General features: G+C 43.0%; 1 protein-coding gene across 4 annotated transcripts in view; it reads right to left on the minus strand.

The window, feature by feature from the left end:
• Positions 1 to 21,994, minus strand: part of TNPO1 (transportin 1) — an 84,990-nt gene that overhangs the window by 51,079 nt on the left and 11,917 nt on the right. For 2 of the 4 annotated variants that reach the window (XM_068668047.1, XM_068668049.1), the window contains exons 2-5: positions 15,761 to 15,999; positions 11,762 to 11,924; positions 11,353 to 11,467; positions 7,823 to 7,898 (exon numbers count right to left, since the gene is read on the minus strand). In XM_068668047.1, the coding sequence (XP_068524148.1) occupies positions 7,823 to 7,898; positions 11,353 to 11,457 (181 nt within the window). In that variant the 5' untranslated portion in view covers positions 11,458 to 11,467; positions 11,762 to 11,924; positions 15,761 to 15,999. Of the gene's footprint in view, positions 1 to 7,822; positions 7,899 to 11,352; positions 11,593 to 11,761; positions 11,925 to 15,760; positions 16,000 to 21,994 lie in introns of those variants that run through there. The other 2 variants (XM_068668048.1, XM_068668051.1) reach the window with 2 other exon arrangements.

Consider the following 21,994-nt stretch of genomic DNA (forward strand, 5'->3'; position numbering starts at 1 on the left):
TGCACTGTTTGACCTGTGGCCATTATTAGTTAGAACGAATAAAACTTGTACAACTAACCAATAAATTAATTTTTGGTCAGCAGTTCAACACTCTTCCCATGTTCTTAACAGCTCAGCTTTATTTACAACACTATCTTCAGAAGCATGGCTGTTGCCACTTAAGCAATAAATATGCAACACTCAGCATCAGCAGAACACTTCCAGCCTTGTTTTGGTATCTTACAGGCGTTCCTATACTTAGGCAATTGTGTCAATTTTTTTTTCCATGACTCACATGAGTCAACTGAGCACCGATTAATTTCAGACCAGCCACTGCATTTCAAGGTTGTTAACATACTCAGATACACTCAATGTTTTGAAACATCTCCAATCTTGTTTCTGACTGGATAGTGTACCTTAATCTTAAAGTATTATACTTAAGATTACTTAAAATCCCAGGGGACAAAAAAAAAAAGGATATATTTTTTTCCTGCTGTAAAGCTCATAAAGGTATTTCTGTAGCTGTCACTCTGAAGACAACATTTATCTTGTCTCATGACACTGCTCTGTCAGGATCTTTATTTTTCGGTTTTAGCTCTTACAAGACAGCCTATTTCTCAAAAATGGATCAGAAATCTTCAGGAACAAGAGTGACACTTGTGATGATTTTATCACATTTTGCATTTGCACATATTAAATCCACACCAGTAGTTAAAACACACAGCATGAGCTTATTTCTAAAAAAGCCTCAACAGCTTTGAGAGCAAAATGAGCACACTGAACAGTTTTCCTTTTAAATAGAAGTTACACCATAACAGTTAAAGTTGCCAATACTACAGGAGTAAGAGGGCAAAACATAAGCCATGCTTATAGTCACTGTATCACCATCTGCAAGTGAATACCACTACTCTCATCTCAGTCACTTGTTTTTTTTTTTAAGCAATCCACACATGTATGTTCTAACAAAGAGAAGATGAAAACCACAGCAGAAGACACGCTAGTCTCAAGCACCTCAGAACAGCACTGAAGCAAACTCTACTACTTGGTGGACAGAAGTACACTGAGAAATCACGCCAGCAATGTCTTCCCTCTTCTCTAGGGAAACACCACACAGGGACAGTGGGTACTGGCTTTTTAAGTACACTTCAACATGAGAAGCAACAAAGCAAATGTCACTGGGTAAGAAAGTATGACTTAAGAAAAGTATACAAATATATGCCCCTTGTTGTAGCAGACTACATTTAGCTTTTGAGATATATACTAAGGTAAGACTTCAAAGAGATGGCTGAATACCTCCTGCTTACCCCAGAAATAAAGCCACACTTTCTTTGGAGCCAAAACAGACCATACACTAAAGACCACCTAAACTTCAGAAAAAGAAAAAAAGTTTGATAGCCTTAAAAATCAAGGGAAAGTCTGAGAACTTCTGTCCTTTCCTTTCAGAACGCTATTCAGAGAAAACAGAAATTCTAAGATTTCTCCCCCAGAATGACTTTGCTTGCAGTGAACAGAGCTTTTGAAGAGCCTACACCAATGTAAGTAGATCAGGGTACTGGATTAGAAAACAGGTACTTGCACTCAATAGACTTGTTCCTGTAGCTGCTCTTTCTCAATATTTTCCTTCTATGGGTTTTAGGAGTAAGGTAAGAGATAATAATAGAGATCCCACACTCTGATTCTGGATGCTCACAATAAGGATTTCTGAGAAAGCATTCCTGAACCATAACACAATCCACTGGTAACTTCAAAGTTTCTTTCAAGACTCTTAAAAGAAAAAAATATATAGATTCGTCATTTCTCACCTATGGTATGTATGCCATGAAACTGCTTAGGAGAAACATTTTACTGAAGTCTGTATTACAATACCCCTGTGGGGGCACAGAAAGGAGGAGTTAGCTGCCATACAGGTGAAAAAGCATGCAGTTTTCAGTGCTCTGATCTGACAAAATTAATCATCTCATGAGTTGGTTTACCTTAAGAAACGTATGCACCTCAATTACTTTTTGCATTGATTCTAATACCGAGGTGTTTTTTTGTTTTTAATTCTCAATACATCAGAATTTAAGGGGGAAATATTTCAGTTGTTTCACTAGGACACTATACATTCTGTGCAGCACTTTAAATTCTAAGTAAGGGTATGTTAATCTGAGTTTAATTCTTAATTTTAATCCCATCAGGTATCAGATTCACTCCTTGACAGCTATTTTAGTATATTTAAGTGACATCATGACGGATGACGGGTTTTGTGGGTGATTTTTTGGGGGTGGAGGTGTTGTTTTAATTTAAAAAACACCTTTTTCTGGTTTAATCCTGCTCATCAAAAATACGTTCCTGAAACTGAAAGCTAGTTAATCAATACATGATCTCACACGATCCTTTTTTCGCTCAGCTTCAAAGATCTTTCAACACCAACTTGCCAGGTAAATCTGTAATGGAATGAAAACTACTGGCCAGACCATATTTAATTTCCAGCACTTATCAGAAAATATTCACTTTAAACCTACAGAACCACTCTGGATCCCAGTAACAGTTTAAGAAAAAACATTTCAAATTCCAGCTGCAGACCTAGGTGAATCGTTAGTGTCATTATGAATAGAAAATAAGCTACCATGTGTGTCAGCTTCTATTGAAACAGAAACTTTGGCTGGGGAGGGACGATGGATAGGAAAAATACTAACAAACCTTCCCACAGTAATGCTCCATGAGCAAGCAAGGCACTGTGAATAACAAAGTGACATTGGAAAGTAGAGTGGTTGAGACACTGTTCTATTTTCAACTATTTATCCTGTTGTACCTATACAAAGTCCGTTGGATTCTGATCTTGGATCATGTTTTAGTGACTGACTCTTCAGCCCATCCTGAAGTGGGTTTGGTCTCACCAGCGTTACCTCTGTGGACAGCTTATACCCTAGTGCAAGGCAACCAGATAAATAACTACGGCTACATGGGCCAGAATGACATCAGGACCATTATGTGTTTGTCTCAAGGTACGTTGCCATTAGCCTAGGCCCTTGCAAAAAGTACAGTAGTGAATCTAAAGGACGAAGTAGCTGGAACCCAACTCAAGGCTTTAGAGGCACTATCCATAAACTAACAATGACTTCTATTGCTTGTCTAAACACAATAAAAGACAGATCTGAGAAAGGACTTATTTAAAAAAAAAAACTATTTGTTTTTTTTTTGTTTGTTTGTTTTTAACTAGAACTTTTATTAGTAGCCATGTTCTTTTTTTCACAATATAAAGAGGTATCAGGTACGTCAAATCTTACCTAAGAAGCGGTAAGCTTTGACTTTGAATTGAAGTTCCTGCAATTCTTATATAAAACATCCACTGTCTTGAAGGCCACATCAGGCCTTCAAGAAGAATAGAAGACCACATTAGTTCTGACACATTATAAAGACAGCTTTCTTTTTGCTGTCTCTGAGTTGTGAAGACCTTATTCTGGCATGGACATAGTGGGCATCCTCCACAGAGATTACAAAGTTGCAATGTAGTTTCTCTACATAGTTGAACAGACAACTGTTGCCAGGAAGCAACAGAGTAGTCTTTGCTGATGCAAGCACACCCTGTCATCTCAGAATATGCTGATACAACACTGTATCCACCAAGTATCATGCCACAACTATGACAGTTGTCACATCCAATACTCCCTAATAGACACGTTGAATTTATGCAAATTAGTCGTGTATTATTGGCGAATAACAACGGTCATCACCTTCTGATAATTTAGTGTAAGCCTGATCATCTTCTTATTCACAAAGTTCAGAAGGCCGTAGAAGATAAAGATGTAATTATAGGTTAAAAATAATAATAAAAAACAAACAAGGTATCGTAAGGATTGTTCGACAAAAGCCAAGACAGACAAATTAAGAAGGATGCTATTTTTGCCACTGTGTTTTTGATGGGAGAAGGGGGGTAAGGTATCTATCAAATATTTACTTACAGAAGGTATAAAACAATTAAGGTTTTGATACAGACAAACTTGGGGAATTCCATCATTTGGGACAGTAAGGTCTGAAACAAAACTCAGAAGTTCTGCTTACAGATTGAGCCGCCTGTATTATGATCCCTAGAAATCCTTCCTGTGATCTGCCTCATGCTTCAGATGTCTTGAACAAGTGCCTCAAAGCACCATAACTAGAGACTGGAACTGCCTGCAGCAAGAGAGTGAGAAGGCTCAATTTTCAGATGTTTTCTTGTCCTTTTCTTCAAGGGAACAGAGTTGGGACTACAGAAGCAAAAATGTAAATACGGAGGATTTAGATACGTGACTCGGAACAAAGAATGAAAGCTCCAGAAAGGTAAGAAGAAAAGAACAACAGAAGTAGACATGACACTCTTAACTATTTTAGTCAACCAAAAAAAAAAAAAAAAAAAAGAGAGAGACAAGGATCTGGGAAGCAGTAGTAATAACACGCACACATTCCAGAAAGCCAGAAAGTTACTTATTTACAGAAGACAGGTTTACAGGGTTCTGAGCTCAGTTCAGGGGACACCTTAAAAAAAAAAAAAAAAAAGAAGATAGCCAGGGCAGCACAGCACCACTACATTATCTGCCAGGCTTTATACCTGTCAAACCAAGAAGGAACAGCTACAATAACAGAAAATCTGAATGATACTTTCATTTACAAATAAAGACAAACTTCTTTCAAACAGTTTTCAATTAATATAGGCTTCATCTTGCCCAACTGAGGATGACCTCTGAGCACCATACTTCTTAGGAATTACCTTCCAGAGACCTATACCTCAGCCTTCAATGATTTGGGATATTTAATTCCATCAGCTTGCCTACTGTCTGACTTTCAGGACAGCATGCTGTTTCCTGGATATTTGTTTATTTTTATGTTTTTACATTCTACAATAGATATTTATAATGTCAGGATTTGCATTTCTGAAGATAGCATTGTAAGTCTGGACAAACCATTAGAAGAAAAAAGCTCGGGCATGCGTTAGCTATAAGACTGACCTTATATTTCCACTGATAAATTGTAGCAGGGCAACACCTGCATTCAGGAAGATCCAAGCCTTTATCAGCTTAAAGAGACTCACAAAAGTTTAAAACCAAAACCAAATCAAAGCCTACATTATGTGTAGTAGTACCACGAGAAACCTAAAACCTGCATGTTATAAGCATTCAGATACAGGAACTTTATTCGGACAAAGCTAAGGCTGGAAGGGAAAATAAAGTTAGACTTCCTTCAGATGGAAAGTAATATTTCTGGTACTAAAAAATGGCGACAATTTGGTACAAACTTTGTTGTGGTAAAATAAAGGTGCTTATAATATGCTTAGATAATAGCTCCTGAATGTGGGAATTCTGTAATGGTGGATTAAAATGTACGCTATTTCCCTTCTCTAGCCAATCGACTTGTAGGACAGATTGCCAAGAGAAAACTCCTCAGGAGAGAGACAATGAAAGAATACTTTCCCAGTTGTAATGAAGACAGGGTCCACCATATTTCCCCTGCTGTTCCAAGAGGATGCAAGAGTATTTTAACTACGTAACAGCTGTTCTAAAGACTAATAAGGGATGGAGAGCTGCTGTCTCTCCATCAAAAGCAAAACCTCCATAAATAAAACCAAAATAAAACCTCCATCCAAAGCAAAACCAGACAACAGTCCTCTGTTATCTGTCATTAGTCCTATCTAAGCAACGTAACAAGATATTTGGAACTTGGCAAACACTGTGAAAAATACCAACACTGGACTCTATTATGACACAGAATCACAGAAAGGATGAGATTAGAAGGCACCTCTGAAGATCACCTGGTCCTACTCCCTTGCTCAAGCATGGGCACCTAAAGTGGGATGCCAAGGACCATGCCCCACCTTCAGTAATCTGAAAGTTTCCTGACCTTGAAATACAAAGCTGAAGAAGACGAGCAGCCTTGGACAAAAGATTATGACTGAAAACATGATTGATGCAGGACAAGATCTTCTCTGAAGCAACAGATACTTCTCAGTAGTCTCACAGAAGACTACATGATGTACTTGAGAGACATCGGTACAGGATGATCCTAGACAGCTCTTCTTAGAAGTTAACTTGCTACTTCTCAGTTTGGTTGCCTTCCTCAACCCACCAAATCCTAAATGCTTCCTCCCTGCAACGTAACAGCTTTAAAACAATCATAATGATTAGCATCTCCTACCTTTCATTCCATTCCAAATAAATTAATGTGTGTAAACATTAAGAAGGGGTAAAAAGATTATTGGATAAATTGGATTGGAGAAGCTGAGAAGTCCTTGGCTTGGTGTAAGCACTGCTTTGCAACAACTAAAACAGTGTGTTATCAGCACTCTTCTCATCCTAATACAAAATGTAGCACCCTACCAGCTACTAGGAGGAAAATTAACTCTGTCCTAACTGAAACCAGGACACCTAAGCAGATCCATTAGAAAGAGAGATCCTGACATCATTAAACATACATCAGTACCTAGAACCTCAAGCACAAGTGGAGAGCAGAACAACGAAGGGGAAATCAGCAGGTTAACTGGTGTTAGAGAACATACTGAGAGAAAAGATGTGAAGCAACCTCCTCACCATATCCTTTGTACAAATTCCAGATCCCAGTACCAGACTTGATTTGTGTTTTTATTTTTCTGTTACTGGTTTAAAGCACACAAGCAATTAAGGCATGATACCACATTCATTAACATGTAAGTGTTGGGTACTTTATATCTACGCTACCAACTTGCTCAATAATTTATTAACTTGGCTGATTCAGGTCTTGAAAGCACTCTCTCAAATTTCAGAGATTTCTTCAAGACCTTAAAGATTATCAGAATACTTCCTATGTGGGCAATCCAAAAGCACTGTGGCATATCCCAGCCTTCAAATGTGAAAACATGCTATCCTTCTCTCTTCTTCCTACTTTGGTATGCTGACAAAACACAAACAAAACACTAGTTCAAACAGAATGTAAATGATCTCGCCAATGCTTTAAATATTACAAGGCCACATGTAAGTAAAATATAATTCCAAGTGGTAAAAGCAAGCACACCTAAAGCTTGGAGATAATACACTAAAAGACAGAAAAAGCATTGTCAGCACGACACTAGGGAAAAAAATCCCAAACAGCCCAATGTATTAATGACTAACATAAAAAGGCCACGTGTGCTAAAACAGGTTCTGAAATAAATCTCTCTCACTAGTGAAGACCTCACAGATCAGTAGCTGTAGTACACTGGAAAGACAATCTTTCATATGAATTTACCAGCAGGTAGAGGTTATGCAGTATGCCATAAAGAGCATGTACTAAGATCCATAAGAATAAGCCCTCAGTAAATACTGAGTGGATTTCTAACTCCATTTTACTAGAACGACAGGGAGATGGGGGGGGGGTGTAAGGAGGTGTTAACTAGAATGACATTTTACTAGAAAGACTTCAGGATAAAGGTTCTGACAGGCAGCCTCTTCAGACAACTCTAGTATGTGATCTTTAAAATGTTTAGCAGGCTGACTACTAGTGATATGATTGTAACTAGATCTAGCAGCATGTTTTTATGTTGTCTACAGCCACAATTCATCACCGTGAAGCAAGTCTATTCCATTTTCACTACAGTCTCAGAGAAGTATGATGCTCCAACACTTCTGATAAGATTTCATAGGAACTCAGAATGGAATCTGCTCTAAAACTTTGAAACTACAAGCAGCAGTAAGTTAGCAAATATTTTACCACAAAGTTTCCTGAGGGGATGAGTTCTCAAAAGACTATCGAGATCCACAAACCAGCAAACCGACTGCAGGAATCAGCTTCTTATTTCTCTCAAGGTAAAGAAAACAAAAACCAAACAAGTGAAAAATAAAACCAAAATAAAACAATCTGTATGTCAAGAACTCACCTTCAGACTTTAACTTCGTAAGAACGAAGATCAGGTAGTTGTTGAAATCTGGATACTGATTGAGTTGTTCTAGTTTCTGAAGAGAAAGACTGTTAAGGAAAAGTGAAATCTTCCATATGCAGCTTTTATAACTTTCCAGACACAATAATTATTAAATTCGTTGTGTGCTACTGTGTCATTTTAAATGGTTGTATATAAAAATTAAAATATTCTGAGTAAGAACAATCTGAAAACAGTCTGCAGTCTTCATAATGAAGCAATACCTTTTACTTGTGGTGAAATCTGAAAAACAAAACAAAACAAAACAAAACATCCAGGGACATAAACAGAAGTTAAAAGATCCTTAAAGAAATATTTTTAAACCATTAAAAATCTGTTTCTGTATAGTTTTGAATTTCAGTATTTACAATCAGAGAAGCCCACCAAACTAAGGAATCCACTGAGACACAATCCCACAATACATTTTTTGTTTTTCTCCACCATAAATAAAAGCACTTTGGCCTATCAAAATCATAAATAGCTATTTGATTTTAATGCTATTCACTTTCTTAATACCAGACAAACTTTTTTTTTAAAAAATGACTCTAACTAGCTGCAGCCTGCGCTCTCAGCAATGAGAATTAATTTAATTGTAAATGCCTGGCTATTTGTAACAAGTTTATGACTTGTTTGAGATGGTGGATAAGTATAGAGAACTGTTCTTCCTTATACATACCCATTTTCTAGAGTGCCAGCTTTCTGAATGAGTGTCTTACTAGCAATATCAACCTCTTCAGTATGTCCTTGGGTAAACTACAAGAAGAATTATTATGTTTCTGAAGAGCTGCGAAAGTATGTAGCTGTTTTTCTAAAATCTACTGCTTCTTCTGCCTCAAACTTCTAAGTATTCTGTGCTGTTTGTCTGGAAAAGCAATCTGGCATTCTCCTTATATCCTGTTCTTGCACCCTGTTATGAATTGATATGCTGCTCGACAATAGTATTGTAAGTCATAAATATGCAGCATCATCTTCAAGTTACTGACATACTGATGATACCTAGTAGGTTTACGCCATCAAGAAGTTCAGCAAAAAAATAGTTTCTGAAGAACAGTGCTTGATTCACATGCATTGCATTGACTTCACTTGCAATTTAGCTGAACCTCTAAGCATTCAAAATAGGGAAAACCTTAACCAAATTCATCTGTTTAGTCTCCATGTCCCACTAGGTACCTCACACTTCTCAAGGATCCTTTTCCTTCTAATGACCAACAACTAATTTATCTAGTCTCAAACACAAACTTAAGAAACTTTTTAGATATTTAGGTTGTTTGCATTGAGTATTAACTTTGCTAGAGAAGCCAGTCCTCTCACCACTCAGTAACAGAGCAATGCACACTTATCACAGCTACAAGATACTTTGTTGTGAAACACAAGAGATGAGTGTAAACGGCAGGATGGCCATGCCAAGTGAAAGTAATACTGACTGTTCCACGTGGTGCCTAGAAATGATAAAACACACATCTCAAGATTGTTGTTATAGCTGCCATTCCAAACAGCTCTTTCAGGAGTCAAAAAAATAGGGTACTTTGTCTTGTAATTTTTTTTTTTTCCCTTCTCCACAATTCAGAAACATGACCACCAAAGCAGTGGGTTGAGAATTACTAACGAATGCAGGTCACAATGCCTCAAACATGAAGCAGCAGCACAGGCAGGCAGAAAGAACTCAAAGAGCAGTGTTAAATTAGAATACACCTCACCAGTCTAGGAATCAAAGAATAGCTAATAGGCCAGATTTTCCTCAACATCCTCTCCACCTACATTTTTCTTGGAAGAAAAAAAGAGTTAATTTTTTCATCTGACAAACGTTTGAAAGCCTTACTGATTCATAACCTAAATTAACAAAGGATTTTGGCTGACCTGTGCTCCCCCACTTTATTATATTTGAGTTCTGAGCACCTAAATGTCAGAACTGTGTCATAATGAAAAAGCACAAGTGAGTACACTGATAATCTTACATTAAATTATGGACTGAAAAGTACTTCAAATTTGAAACCATTAATCGCCATCTTGCTTGGACACGTTAATAAGTAGCACCCTACAATACAACAGCTATCATAAATGGACTGAAAGGATATTTATTTATTTAAAATTACAGATCATGACCTGTCAAGCAGTATTAAAACATTCTTCCAAATTATCGTGTAATAGAATAAGGAAGTGTGCCAATGCTCTGCTTTTAACAGGCCTGCACACGAGGGTTTTGCTCTTTGAAAGCAAGCTGTATCAGCACAGCAGGGAATTACCACTTACGTTTAAGAATTTCTTATGTCAATTAAGTGCACTTTTGTTAAAAAATAAATAAATCTGCTCATCTTCAAGATAGACAATATCTGCTATGTTGCCTGTCCAACATTTACACTGATACTTTTCAAAAAAAAAAAAAAAGCAGGTTTTTTGAAGGTGAGCTGTGAAATGTCTTTCTACACTGTAACATCAGTAGCTTTAAACAGTTTCGCATTTGAAATACTAAGGAACGCCTGCTCAAGCTTGAGGCATTATCAGAGCGCTTCAGCTAGCCATGCCGTATGGTATTTTCCAAAGGAAGAAACAGCGTTTTACAAGTTTAAGGCACAGCTCTGAGAGCAGGGTGATTGATATCAAAACTCACTTTGCTTTTCAGATACAAGCAGAAACTGTTCTGTGCTTGGCCGTATCGGTTAGCAAAGCGCAGAAGTTGAGTAAATTTGTCTTTGAGCTAAACTCTTAAAATAACCTTACCTACAACGGTCCTTACCTACGCGGATCAATTCTGGTGCCATCTGCTAAGACCTTCGAGCACCCGCCTTAAATAAAAAGGGAGCGAGATAATAACCCCGAAGGGGTGGGAGATGGCAAATTCGCACCGCCGGGCGAATCTCAGGAGGGCTTCTGGGCATTTCGCAGCACGGATGCGGTCGCCCCGAAGGCCCGCGCGGGCTGGAATATTTTTCGAGGGCGAGCTACGCCTCCACCGCTCCCAATCCAACAACAACAACAAAAAAAAAATAAAAAAAAATCCCTTTACATTTTTATTCCGCCATTTCATCGTTTCAGGACTGGGGGGAGGGGGAGGGGGGAGGAAGACGGGCGCGCTCCGCTGACAAAAACCCGCCCGGCAGAGCCGCCCTGAGGCGCACCCCCCCCACCCCCCCACCCCCTTCCCGCCGCCTCACGGGAACCGCGGGCGGCGGGAGCGGGCCCGGGGGCTCCCCCACGGCCCCCCCACGGCCCGGGGGAGGCCTCGCTGCGGGCCTGGGCCCCGCCGTGCCGTGCGCTGGCGTTGGCCCAGCGCGGGGTAACCCGGTAACGCGGCCGGCCCCGCCGCCAGCCAGGGGCCTGAAAGGGGAGCCGCGGCCCTTGGCGGCGGGCTCGCAACAGGTGCCCGGGGCCGGGGCCGGGGCCTGGGCTGGGGTTGGGGCCGGGCGGCCCCCGGGGCCCGCAGGCCGCGCTCCCCCTCCCCCCCCCCCCCCCCGGCCTCCCCCGTCCCCGTGGCGGCCTCGCCCCAAGGATACTTGTTGCACGGCTCGCTGCGTGGTGGTGTCCGGCGACTGCGACTCCTTGAGCAGCTGCAGGATCTGCTGCAGCCCCTGCTCGTCGGGCTTCCACTCGTACTCCATCTTGGCTGAGCTGCGAACACACCGCCGACAACGGCGCGGGCCGCCCCTCAGCGGCGCGGCGGGGCCCAGGCCGCGGGGAGGGAGGGAGGGAGGGGAGAGGAGAAAGGAAGGAAGGGAGGGAGGAAGGGAGGGAGGGAGGAGGGAGTAAGGAGGGAGTAGGGAGGGAGTAGGGAGGGAGTAGGGAGGGAGTAGGGAGGGAGGGCGCAGCGCGACGCCCAGCCCGCTCCCCGGCCCCACCAACCGCCCCCGGGGGTGAGGAGGGACGGACAGAGGGACGGACGGACAGACCGACACCGACACCGACCTGCTGCTGCCTCCTCCTCCGCCCGGCCGAGCGCACTGAGTCACGGCGGGGCTGACGCCCGGCCCCGGGAGCCGCCTCCTCCTCCTCCTCCTCCTCCTGCTGGTGCTGGTGGCGCCGCCGCCGCTGGGTCCTAGCGCCCGGCCGGGCCGCCCTCAGCCGTCCCCTGCCGGCGACAAAGCGCCGCGAGCCGTCAGCGCCTCCCCCCGCACCGCCGGGGGAAGGGAAGGGAAGGGCAGGGCAGGACCGCACGGGGGGGGGGAGGGAGGGAGGTTTTTGGGAGAGAAAGCAGCCCCGGGAGGGGAGGGAACAGCGCTGCGAAAAGGCAGCTGGGAACTAACTGCCCTGAGCGCCCGGCGCATCCCACCCCCAAAATGCAGCGCCTCACGCCTCAGCTCCAAATCATCGATCCACTCTTATCCGCCCGTATCCGCACGTCCCTGCTTGTACATATCATACACGCGGCCAAAATATAAACACAGACTGCGTGAGACTCCTGCAAAATATGGATGCGAAAGCCTGCAATTCCCCAGCTTTTACGACTAAAACTCAGCCGCTGTGTTTGTAAGCAGCCTGCTCGCCCAACACAAAACTAGTTTCGCTTTCTGCCGCCCCTGCTGCAGCACAGCGCTGGGGCTGAGCCGCACGTGCGCTGCACATCGCAACCCTAAGGACTGAGGCGATCCCGAGTGTGAGAAACTAAGCTGGGTTTTTGCTGTAGAGAACTAATTTTCTGTATTCCAAGGGAGTTGTGTAGGCATAAAAAGGAGAAATGCTAAGCAGGTAAGTGGACAGTAGAAGGCCTCACTGTTCCAAAATAAGGCAGAAGCTTGAGAAAAGCGGGATGAGCAGCGTGAGAACAGCAGAACAAAGATCACAGGTTCTCAAAGCATAAGAAAGGAGAAATTAAAGGGTTGAAAAAAAAAAAAAAACAGAAAAACTGTACATGTATGGTATAGAGAAGCGTCAAGTAGCTTGCAAACCTGTAGTACTCAGGCAATGAGGAAACAGGGGAGGTGATCAGGCATCGGGTAATAGGGAATAAGAGGCTATGATTTGTTTACTAAAATGCACTTCTGATTGACAGGACGCCTGCCACTGCAATCGTGAATAAAATAGCTTCACAGAAGATCCCATCCGAAAAAAATTATTTGAGATTTTTCTCACACCAAGGCATCAAGGACACGGAACAATAGCGATTCCGAGGTAATTTGCTGCGTAACTCTTTTGCCTCACCTCCCCAAAGCTCTCAATTAAATCAGTATTTAAGTTACAGTTAGCTGGTACTAAGAAGTGTACCTAGCCAACTTGCCTTCTGTTAAGGTGAGCCACCAGCCTTGCAGAAGGAGCCAAAACCAGTACCCACAGCAAAACAGCAGAGCAAACTGGAACAGGCAACAAGTATGACAGGCCGTGTACCTATAATATCCACGCTCCTGGATAATGAGGACAGTCAGTCAGGAAAGCATGCACACTGGAATAAGAAGCAGGAAATAGGTAAACAGCAGAGAAGTATGCAGCACAGCATGCAAGAGAACAAAACCAACGGACAGAAAAATACTGTCTTTTAAAATAAACAAGCAAACAAGTACATGGGATGTTTGATGCTACCTGCTGTTTAAGCAATTGCCATGGTTATCCCGGGGCTGTTTGGGAGAGATTGCTAAAGCAGTGCACCTCTTTCACAGCTTTTCCCACTGAAATGCCTACAGATTGGAGTCACTAAGGCAGGAGAGTAAAGACCAGTTACAAGGAAAGGAAGGGCATAAAGTTTTATCCAAGAGTTTTATGAGCAGTGGGAATTGCCACTCGTTTCCCTCTGGCACGGAAAAGTCTCAAGCAAAGAATCACGGCTAACCAGATTCAGACCATCAGAAACTATGCTTGTGGTTCACAACATATGTGCAGCAGAGCAGTGATGCTTACACAGCTGCAGCAGATGAAAGGTGAGGTCCAACAAGCCAAGGAAGTGCTCATTTGGATCTCACTTCTCCAACTGCTGCCTTACCAGGAAGGTTTTAGAAACTTCATTATCACTGAGACTTCTGGCTCACTGTCAAATTTGGTTGAAATTGTTTAGAGCTTCAAAAGTTACTGTCCAGAATTTATGACACAAGGATTGCATCTGCTTAATTTGATCAGGAAACCAGGGGCCAAACCTAGACAAAAATAAGATTAGACATGGGAAACAAGGGACGAAACTAGAAAGGAAGGTTGAGAGGCAGAACAGGAAGAAGCAGGAAGAGAAACAGGCCATGGATCTGGAACTAAGAAAGACTGACGTAGGTTTCCTTTCCATGAACATGACCAGAATTAATTCCCTGTCTTTCTGCTGTGGAAAAGAGAGAAAAGGGCATACAAAGCAGAGTAGGAATGAATGGGAACTGCTATAGTTAGTGGAACATGTAAAAGCTTTACATGATTGTCCTACGGGGCAGGTTCCTCCTGAGGTTCTATATAGGATCCTTTACCACTGGAAACTACTCAGCATACATAGAAATCAAAGCAGGTAACTCATTAGCTGGATACCTTCTTTTCTTGACCATTACCCTTGAAGTTATTTTTACCCATCTTTTATCCTTTAAATTGAGAGGGGAAAATACTTCGAGTGAAAAAAACAAATACGAATGAAAGTAAAGAATATTGTAGAAGAAATGAGACAATTGCTTCTTTCCAAATACTTTGCCTCCTTGTTTTCTAGTACCGTTTCCCTCCAGCAAGAATCTTCTTGTGTAGAGAGAAATTCAGTATCAATGTTAAACTAAGCAGTGGTTAGAAGCCTGGAAGATACCCATCAAAACATTTGATGGCCTAGTTCATCCCACTCAATCAGTAGAATGCACCAGAAATAAATATGGAGCACTGCATCAACATATGTAAAGACAAAAGTTCACTGAAGACAGGAGACTGGAACACATAGTGAAACCAATCTTTGATGCCTCTATTATCCAAGCTTCAGATGTCCACTGGTATCACAGAAATGTGTATTAAAAAAAAAAAAAAGAGAAACATGCAAACAAACAAACAAAAACTCCTGAACTAGTCTGCATCTTTATTTCTCTCTTGACAAACCTCACCATGTTATATTTGAGCATCCACAAAGAGTGCAAAGATAATTTTTATTCTTTTTGTTTGGGAACTCTTTGCTTTCTCTCTCAGTGTCGCATTAGATCAGGATTAAATCACACTTTTCAGGCATATCTCATACAAGGTGAAAGGGGCTGGGGCAACAATGGGACTGCAGGGGCTGTGTGGAGTGTCGGGCTGGGGATCAGACGTAAGGCACCACAGGTTTTAACTGAGGCTGGGAGGCTCTCCCTCCCATCTCCCTAATGGAGGAGGGCTCCCACAATCACAGCTAAGCTATAGTAACAACTGTGCAAGCCTGACCTTGGGCCCTGTTTCCTCCTTCACATGAAACATCCCAAGTCACTTAAGTGCCAGAATTTGGTAACCCAGGTTAGACCCTGACTGCTCGGCTTCAGAGCTTCCCAGGACAGGCTGGGCCACAAACTGTGTGAATTTAATCATTTTCTGTCTCTCACCAGGGGTGCTGGAGACAGCTGTAAGGAGGTGAGGTGGTGATCTGTGAAAACTGTAAATCCACATAAATGCTGCATGGTGGTGGTGTGTTAAAAACTGTAAATCCACATAAATCCTGCAAATTGGACGTGGGACAAGGTGTTTGTGAGAGGTGCTCTGCTAGCATAAGTTTCAAAAAATCTGAATAAAAGTGGTGGTACCTGTAATTATCTAGGAAAAAGGCAGTGGAATTTTATGGAAAAGCTTGGTCTGCTATGATTGCATTTGGTACTGCAGACCAAAGGCGGCCAGAAGTTGGCAGTTTCAGTGTTGATCTAAAGTTTTTTGTGATTGTTACTGGGGGACCAGTTCCCTGCCTAACTGGCCTACTCGAACATCTGGGCAGACTGCAGAACAGATCAGATGAAGCAAAATGATCAATTCAAGTCAAACGGTGATAGGAAAAAGGTGTCGCCTTACGCTCTTTTGTCTACGCAAGCTCAAGCAATTGCTGCTAGCGCCGCCGATACCGCTCCGGCTGTGCTGCCAACGCCTCTGGGCTGCTCCTCTCTCTCCCCTTCTGCACCCCCGGCTGCTGATCCCGATCGTGCTCCACGAGCTCCGTTAAAGGAGTTGGTCCTCCCTCCGCGTGCGTGTGCCTTTTAGCGCGGCAGGCTCGGCGGCGGGACAGCAGCAAGCGCCGCGGCTACAGGAGGGCCCTGGAAAAGCATTACAGATGATTAGAAGTATATTTAGAGCGTATGATCTGACGTGGACAGACGCTTCTCAGCCTCCAGAGGCTTTGTTGACAGGGGACGGATGAAACGACTGTTTGGCCCAAGACGAGCGAGCGGCCGCAGCCCCGCGCGGCACAGCCACGTGTCTGGGCCGGGAGCCAGGCTGCAGGCCCCAAGTGCGGCAGGGCTGGCACGAGTGGGCTAGCAACTGCAGCGAGGGGGCTACTAACTGCGGCAAGGGGCAGCGGGACAAAGAACAGCACGTTGGACACAGGCAACAGGCTGTCAGCAAGAAACGGGAACACCCCTCTGCTTTTCTAACTAGGCTAGGGAAACAGCCGCCGATGTCTGGGGGAATAGATCCTGAAGCAGAACAAAACCAGCCCCAGGTTGTCTCATTATTTGTAGATCAAGCAGCCCCAGGTACCAGTAATTATTCTACAGAACATTTCCCAGGACGGCAAGGTATATCAATGGAAGAAGTAACAAGCATAGCCACGTTTGCATACAATTAAAGGAGGAAAAAGCAACTCGGCAGAGGAAAGAGAATGAAAAAGCAAGTCCCCTGGCAGCAGCCTTACTTGGGAGGGACACTAAGGGGAGGCAAGTAACAGAAATCAGAGAAGCTGAGATCAGGGCAGAGGTCGAGGAACACCAGAGAGTTGCTGCTGTTACTGCAAGCAACCAGGACACGAGATGAGAATGCCCCGTTACCCTGGGCAAGGGACCTAAGACCACAGTTTAGGGAAGCCCTAAATTGTGGGCAGGGGATGGAGAGAGGATGATAAGAAGTTTCCAGACCCCCAAGCCCCAGCAGTGGAAACCAAAACAGAAATACACCTCCCAGGCAGATCCTGGGAACCTGTATTAGATATAAAAATTGGAAATAAGGTTTATGCATGTTTAGCTGATACTGGGACAACTTACTCCACCCTAACCAATTTCCCAGAGAGCTCAAAGGTGACAGGAAAAGTAAACGTAGTAGTTCTAGAAGGAAAACAGGTAAGTGTTTGAAAGATAGCCCCATTTGTACCATTACAAATATCAGTAGACCTTTATTGTTGTTGCTGTTGTTATTGGAATCAGCATCTCCAGATTTGTTAGGGTGGGACTTATTGGACTTAGTGCACAAATTACAAACAAGATTGGTATGCATTCCTGAAGGTATAACTTTCAAACTTCCAATAGAAAAATGTTCCAAAAATAATGATAGTTACAGGCCAAGAGAAAATAAACAACATCCCTCAGGAGCTGAAAGGCATACTGACATCTTTGTCTGCAAGAAGTTCAATGGATGTGGGTCTACTGAAGTCATCAACCCCACTTATGTTGGAAACTAAGGGAGGGAAACCTCCGTTCTTAAAGGAGCATCTGTTGTCACATGAGGCTAAAGAGGAAATGAGGCCAGTGGCTGAGAGTTTTTGAAGAAGGCAATTTTAACTCCCTCATGAACCTCCCTGTAACACACCATCATCACCAGTAAAGAAGCCCAATCCTGGCCCAGAAGGAAAGCCGGTTTTCAGATTTGTGCAAGACCTAAGGGCAAGTAACAATGGGTAGAATACCCCACCCAGTAGTCCATGATCCATCAATTATACTAACCTTCTCCATGGCAGATGCTAAACATTTTTCTATAAGTAATTTGTGTGCACTTCCTTTAGCATTTCAATACACATATCAATATATATTTGCCTTTAACATGGGAGGGGCAACTAATGATATAGATGAGATTACTGCAGGGGATTGCAGGATCACCTCCAATATTTCCAAAGATTTTAGTTACAGACTTGCCGAATGTTGAATTACCAAATAATTCTGCACTGACCTAGTATGTTGATCATCGGCAAGTTGCTAGTTCTAATCAGGAAAACTGTGTAACATTAGAAAGGCTTTACTGGTTTCTTCAGTTAAAAAAGGCCACCATGTTTTTCCCAGCTAAATCTCACAGGGAAGAAGTAGAATATATAGGATATGTATTATCTGGAAAAGGTGGTGGTGTGGTTTAACCCGGCCAGCAGCTAAACACCACACAGCCGCGTGCTCACCCTGCCTCCTCCCTCTCTGGGATGGGGGAGAGAAATGGGAAAGTAAAGCCTGTGAGTTGAGATAGAGACAGTTTATTAAGACAGGAAAATAATAATTATGGTAACAATAATGATGATAATAGTACTACTAATGATAATGTGTACAAAACAAGTGATGCACAATGCAATTGCTCACCACCCACTGACCGATGCCCAGCCTAACCCCGAGCAGCTGGCCCCCCACCCCACTAGCCACCCCTATCTATTGCTCAGCATGACCCCATACGGTACAGGATGCCCCTCTGGGCAGTTGGGGTCAGCTGTTGTGGGTCTGTCCCCTCCCAGCTCCTGCTGCACCCCCAACCTGCCCGCTGGCAGGACAGAGCAAGAAGCTGAAACGTCCTTGGCTTGGTGTAAGCACTGCTCTGCAACAATTAAACCATCAGGGTGTTATCAGAACTCTTCTCATCCTAAGCCAAAACATAGCACCGTGCCAACTACTAGGAGGAAAATTAACTATGTCCCAACTGAAACCAGGACAGGTGGAAAAATATCCAATTAGTGAATAAAAACCATTCAGGATATGCTTAGGCCTCTAACAAAGAAACAGGTTAGAACATTTTTAGGAGTCGTAGGATTTTTGCAGATCCTTATCTTTGAAGAAACAGCAACACCATTGGTAGCATCCACACAAGCAGATGCTGAAGAACCACTGAAATGGACTTCAGATCTGAAGAAAGCATTTGATGACAGCACGTGCACTTAGGATGCCAAATTACAGTAAGCTGTTCCTTCACACACTTGCGTGTGAAAGGAGAGGAGTGTCCTCTGGTGCTCAGACTCTGGGCAGCCAGATGTGCCCCCAGTTGCTTACTGTCCAGCCCAGTTGCACCCAGTTATTAAAGTGACAAAGGTATGTATCAAAACAATAGCCTCGGAAGACTGATGGCAGAAAAATAGGGGAAGATTGTGTTAGCACACCCACTGACTGTAAACACCCCACATGATGTCGAACTGAGGTTCACTAAATCGTCACCTGTTGAGTTTTCAAAGACTCCAGCAGTACAAATTGCTGTTGCTGACAGCAGAGAAGCAACGCCTTGAACCTGGGTGATGGGGAACCACATTGTGACTGCACAGAGGTCACCCAAAACTGAGAAAAGGTAAGAGCAGACCTTACAGACATGCCCTGCCAACTCCAGACTTTTGCAGGCCGATCACCTTGGGATCAGAAGTAACAGGGTATGCCGCCCTCCTGACTCAGCACAAGGTGCTAATGGCAGAGCCTGTTTCTCCCAGACACGATGCTCCAGCAGCCGAGTTGGCAGCCCTGGCAGAAGCCTGCAGGGAAGCACAAGGGAACAAAGTGAATAAGCTACAGGGACCTGAAGTGTGCTCTTGTACCCATCTGCCACGCTACAGGACAGGACAGTAGTGGAAACAAGGGCGTTTTGTGACCTCCAGAGCTCCAGCAGTGGCTGGAGAGCAAATTCTGAGCAGATCAAGGATTTGTTAGAAGCCATCAGCCTCCCAGAAAAGACCTCCCAAAAAAGCGTGATGCATCCAGCAGCGCACAGTGAAGAGCAGACTCTTCCAGCTGGCAGTGCAGATGGCAGGCAGTCAAGCTCCCATTAAAAGATGTGGTGACCGGGTCTGGAGCTCCAGGCAACATCGACTCCGAGCAGGGCAGCCATTTCACAGCCCAGGCTTCAAAAAGCTTACACGAAACATCAGCTATCACCCAACAACTGCATAACCCTACCACACGCAATCGTCAGGAAAAACTGAAAGAATGAATCAGAGCCTGAACCATGTCTAAAAATTGTGCAGAACCCAGTCTGATGTGGCCAGATGCCTCACCAGTCACTTCAATGCACGGAAGACAGAGGCATAACCAGAGTGTTAACACCAGCTGAGGTATCATTTGGGAGAAATCTGCAGGTTCTGAATGCTTACACTGCAACAAAGACCCGCTTGTTGGATGGGGATGAAAGGTTAGCTCAGTGCAGTGGACCTCCCAACACCAAGCTCAGCTACAGCAACCAGTGCTGTCAGGAGGGAAAATGCACCTCTGTGAACCAGAAGATTACGTGCAGGTGAAAGAACATGAATGGAAAAGCCAGTTAAGCCCAAGGTGGGAAAGGCTCTTTTTGGTGTTGTTAACTTTCTTTTCTGCAGTATTTGTAATAGGGCAAAACACTTGGATACATCACTCTCATGTGAAACTTGTCACGACAGGAGAAATCAAGGATCTGTTAAAAATTAGGCTGAAAAAACCAAAACAAAACAAAAAAGTGTGTGGTTCAAGATAAGTAAAATATACTTAACAATATTACGATGAATGTCAAGACTGTATTTACTGCTAGCAGTATTATTGTTAATTCTTAGTCATCGTTGAGAATAAAGGCAAAGGGAAAGATGAATGCTACTGATTTATGGAAGCAGAGAAAAACAAAAGCAACTTTCCAGTTAGGGGTGAGCTGAGACAGACTGTAAGAACAAATACAGAATAAAGTTTGGATTAGGTTAGGGAAAAAAAAAAAAAAAAAAAAAAAAAAAAAAAAAAAAAAACACCCTCCTATTATTCCATAATCAAGAGCTGACAAAGCACTGTGAAAAATGCTGTTTGAAGATAGGATATTCAATTCCAAATTGCTCATTAATCAAGGCATTTTTATAAAGCACCACTATGATATCTTTAAGAAATATTCACCCAAAGCCATAGTATCAACACATCCTATTGTAACTGTTAATTTTGTTGTAGTTCTGTTGAATTTAATGACGCTGCTGTTTCTGTGTGCTGCTTGCTCACACGTGAATATGCAGGACCCATTTTTGAAGTGCTCATGCATCGGTATTGAAGAAGATACAGGCCTGGAGCTTCCCCCACAAGAGAAGTGGGGACTGCAGGGAGGTGGCAAACCGCTCTGCTCTGCCCTGCTCTGTGTGAATTGCTCTGCAGGGAAGAGCTGCCTGTTTCACCTGGAGTTTGGCACCGCTTGCTTTGTCTCTGCCAGTGCCACAATCACTAGCCCAAGCATGTTGGTGGATGCTGGAGGAGCAAACCCACGGTGTGATGAGACACCCAAAGTCCCATCTGAGCAAACTTTGGATAAACTTTAGTATCAACTTTGCAAACCTGCCTGTTTCCTCCTTGTTACAGAATGTCCCAAATCACTTCTGTAACGCACCTCATTCAAAATCCAGTACTTAAGAGCGTTAGCTCCAAACTCGAGGCGGGTTTCAACTCTTGCTTCTTCCTAGGGCAACGAAGCCAAAATTTTCTAAAAGTGTCCTTACTATCATATCACAGTGTACTTAGTGCTAAATCTTTTAACCTCTTTTGTTTTCTGTTATGAACAGATATTAAGAGGAACTTGGATTAAAAATTACTTCCTAATTGAGAAATAATACTCCAAATACAAATATAGGCAGCAAAAATAGTCAGGAGATTTTTAACAGAACACCCTCCCCACCCTTCCAGTTGTCTCAGTGCACTGAAAAGAGAAAGAGGAGAGACTGGTGACACCCTGCTGACACCCTGCCAAAATAGTTTTGAACTAGTAGGCAGATATCCCATCCCTCAAATGTCTTAGCCTCCAAGCCGTAACATTGGGAAGTACTTCTCACTGCTAGCGGTTTTGAAACTAGTTTCAAATACCTATTCTCTAATCAAAATTAATTATCAAATTTGCCCCAATTTCAGAATATTTTTGTGGTTTCAGCCCCTTTAACATTTATAAAATCATTCCCTGTCTTTAGTTTTACCGCATTGGAAAAGTTGGATTTTTTTTTTCCTATTAGACAGCAAATTCTAATAGCTACCTTCCTTCTTTGTACAACGTACAGGCACTGCTATCTGTAAAATAACGTGTTTAATAACGAGAATCAATCCACTGCTACAACCCAGGCTTCCAAGTTTCCACACAGACTGCTTACAGTGTGCCTCTGTA

Source organism: Anas acuta, chromosome Z, assembly GCF_963932015.1.
Source record: "Anas acuta chromosome Z, bAnaAcu1.1, whole genome shotgun sequence".
NCBI classification, from domain to species: domain Eukaryota; kingdom Metazoa; phylum Chordata; class Aves; order Anseriformes; family Anatidae; genus Anas; species Anas acuta.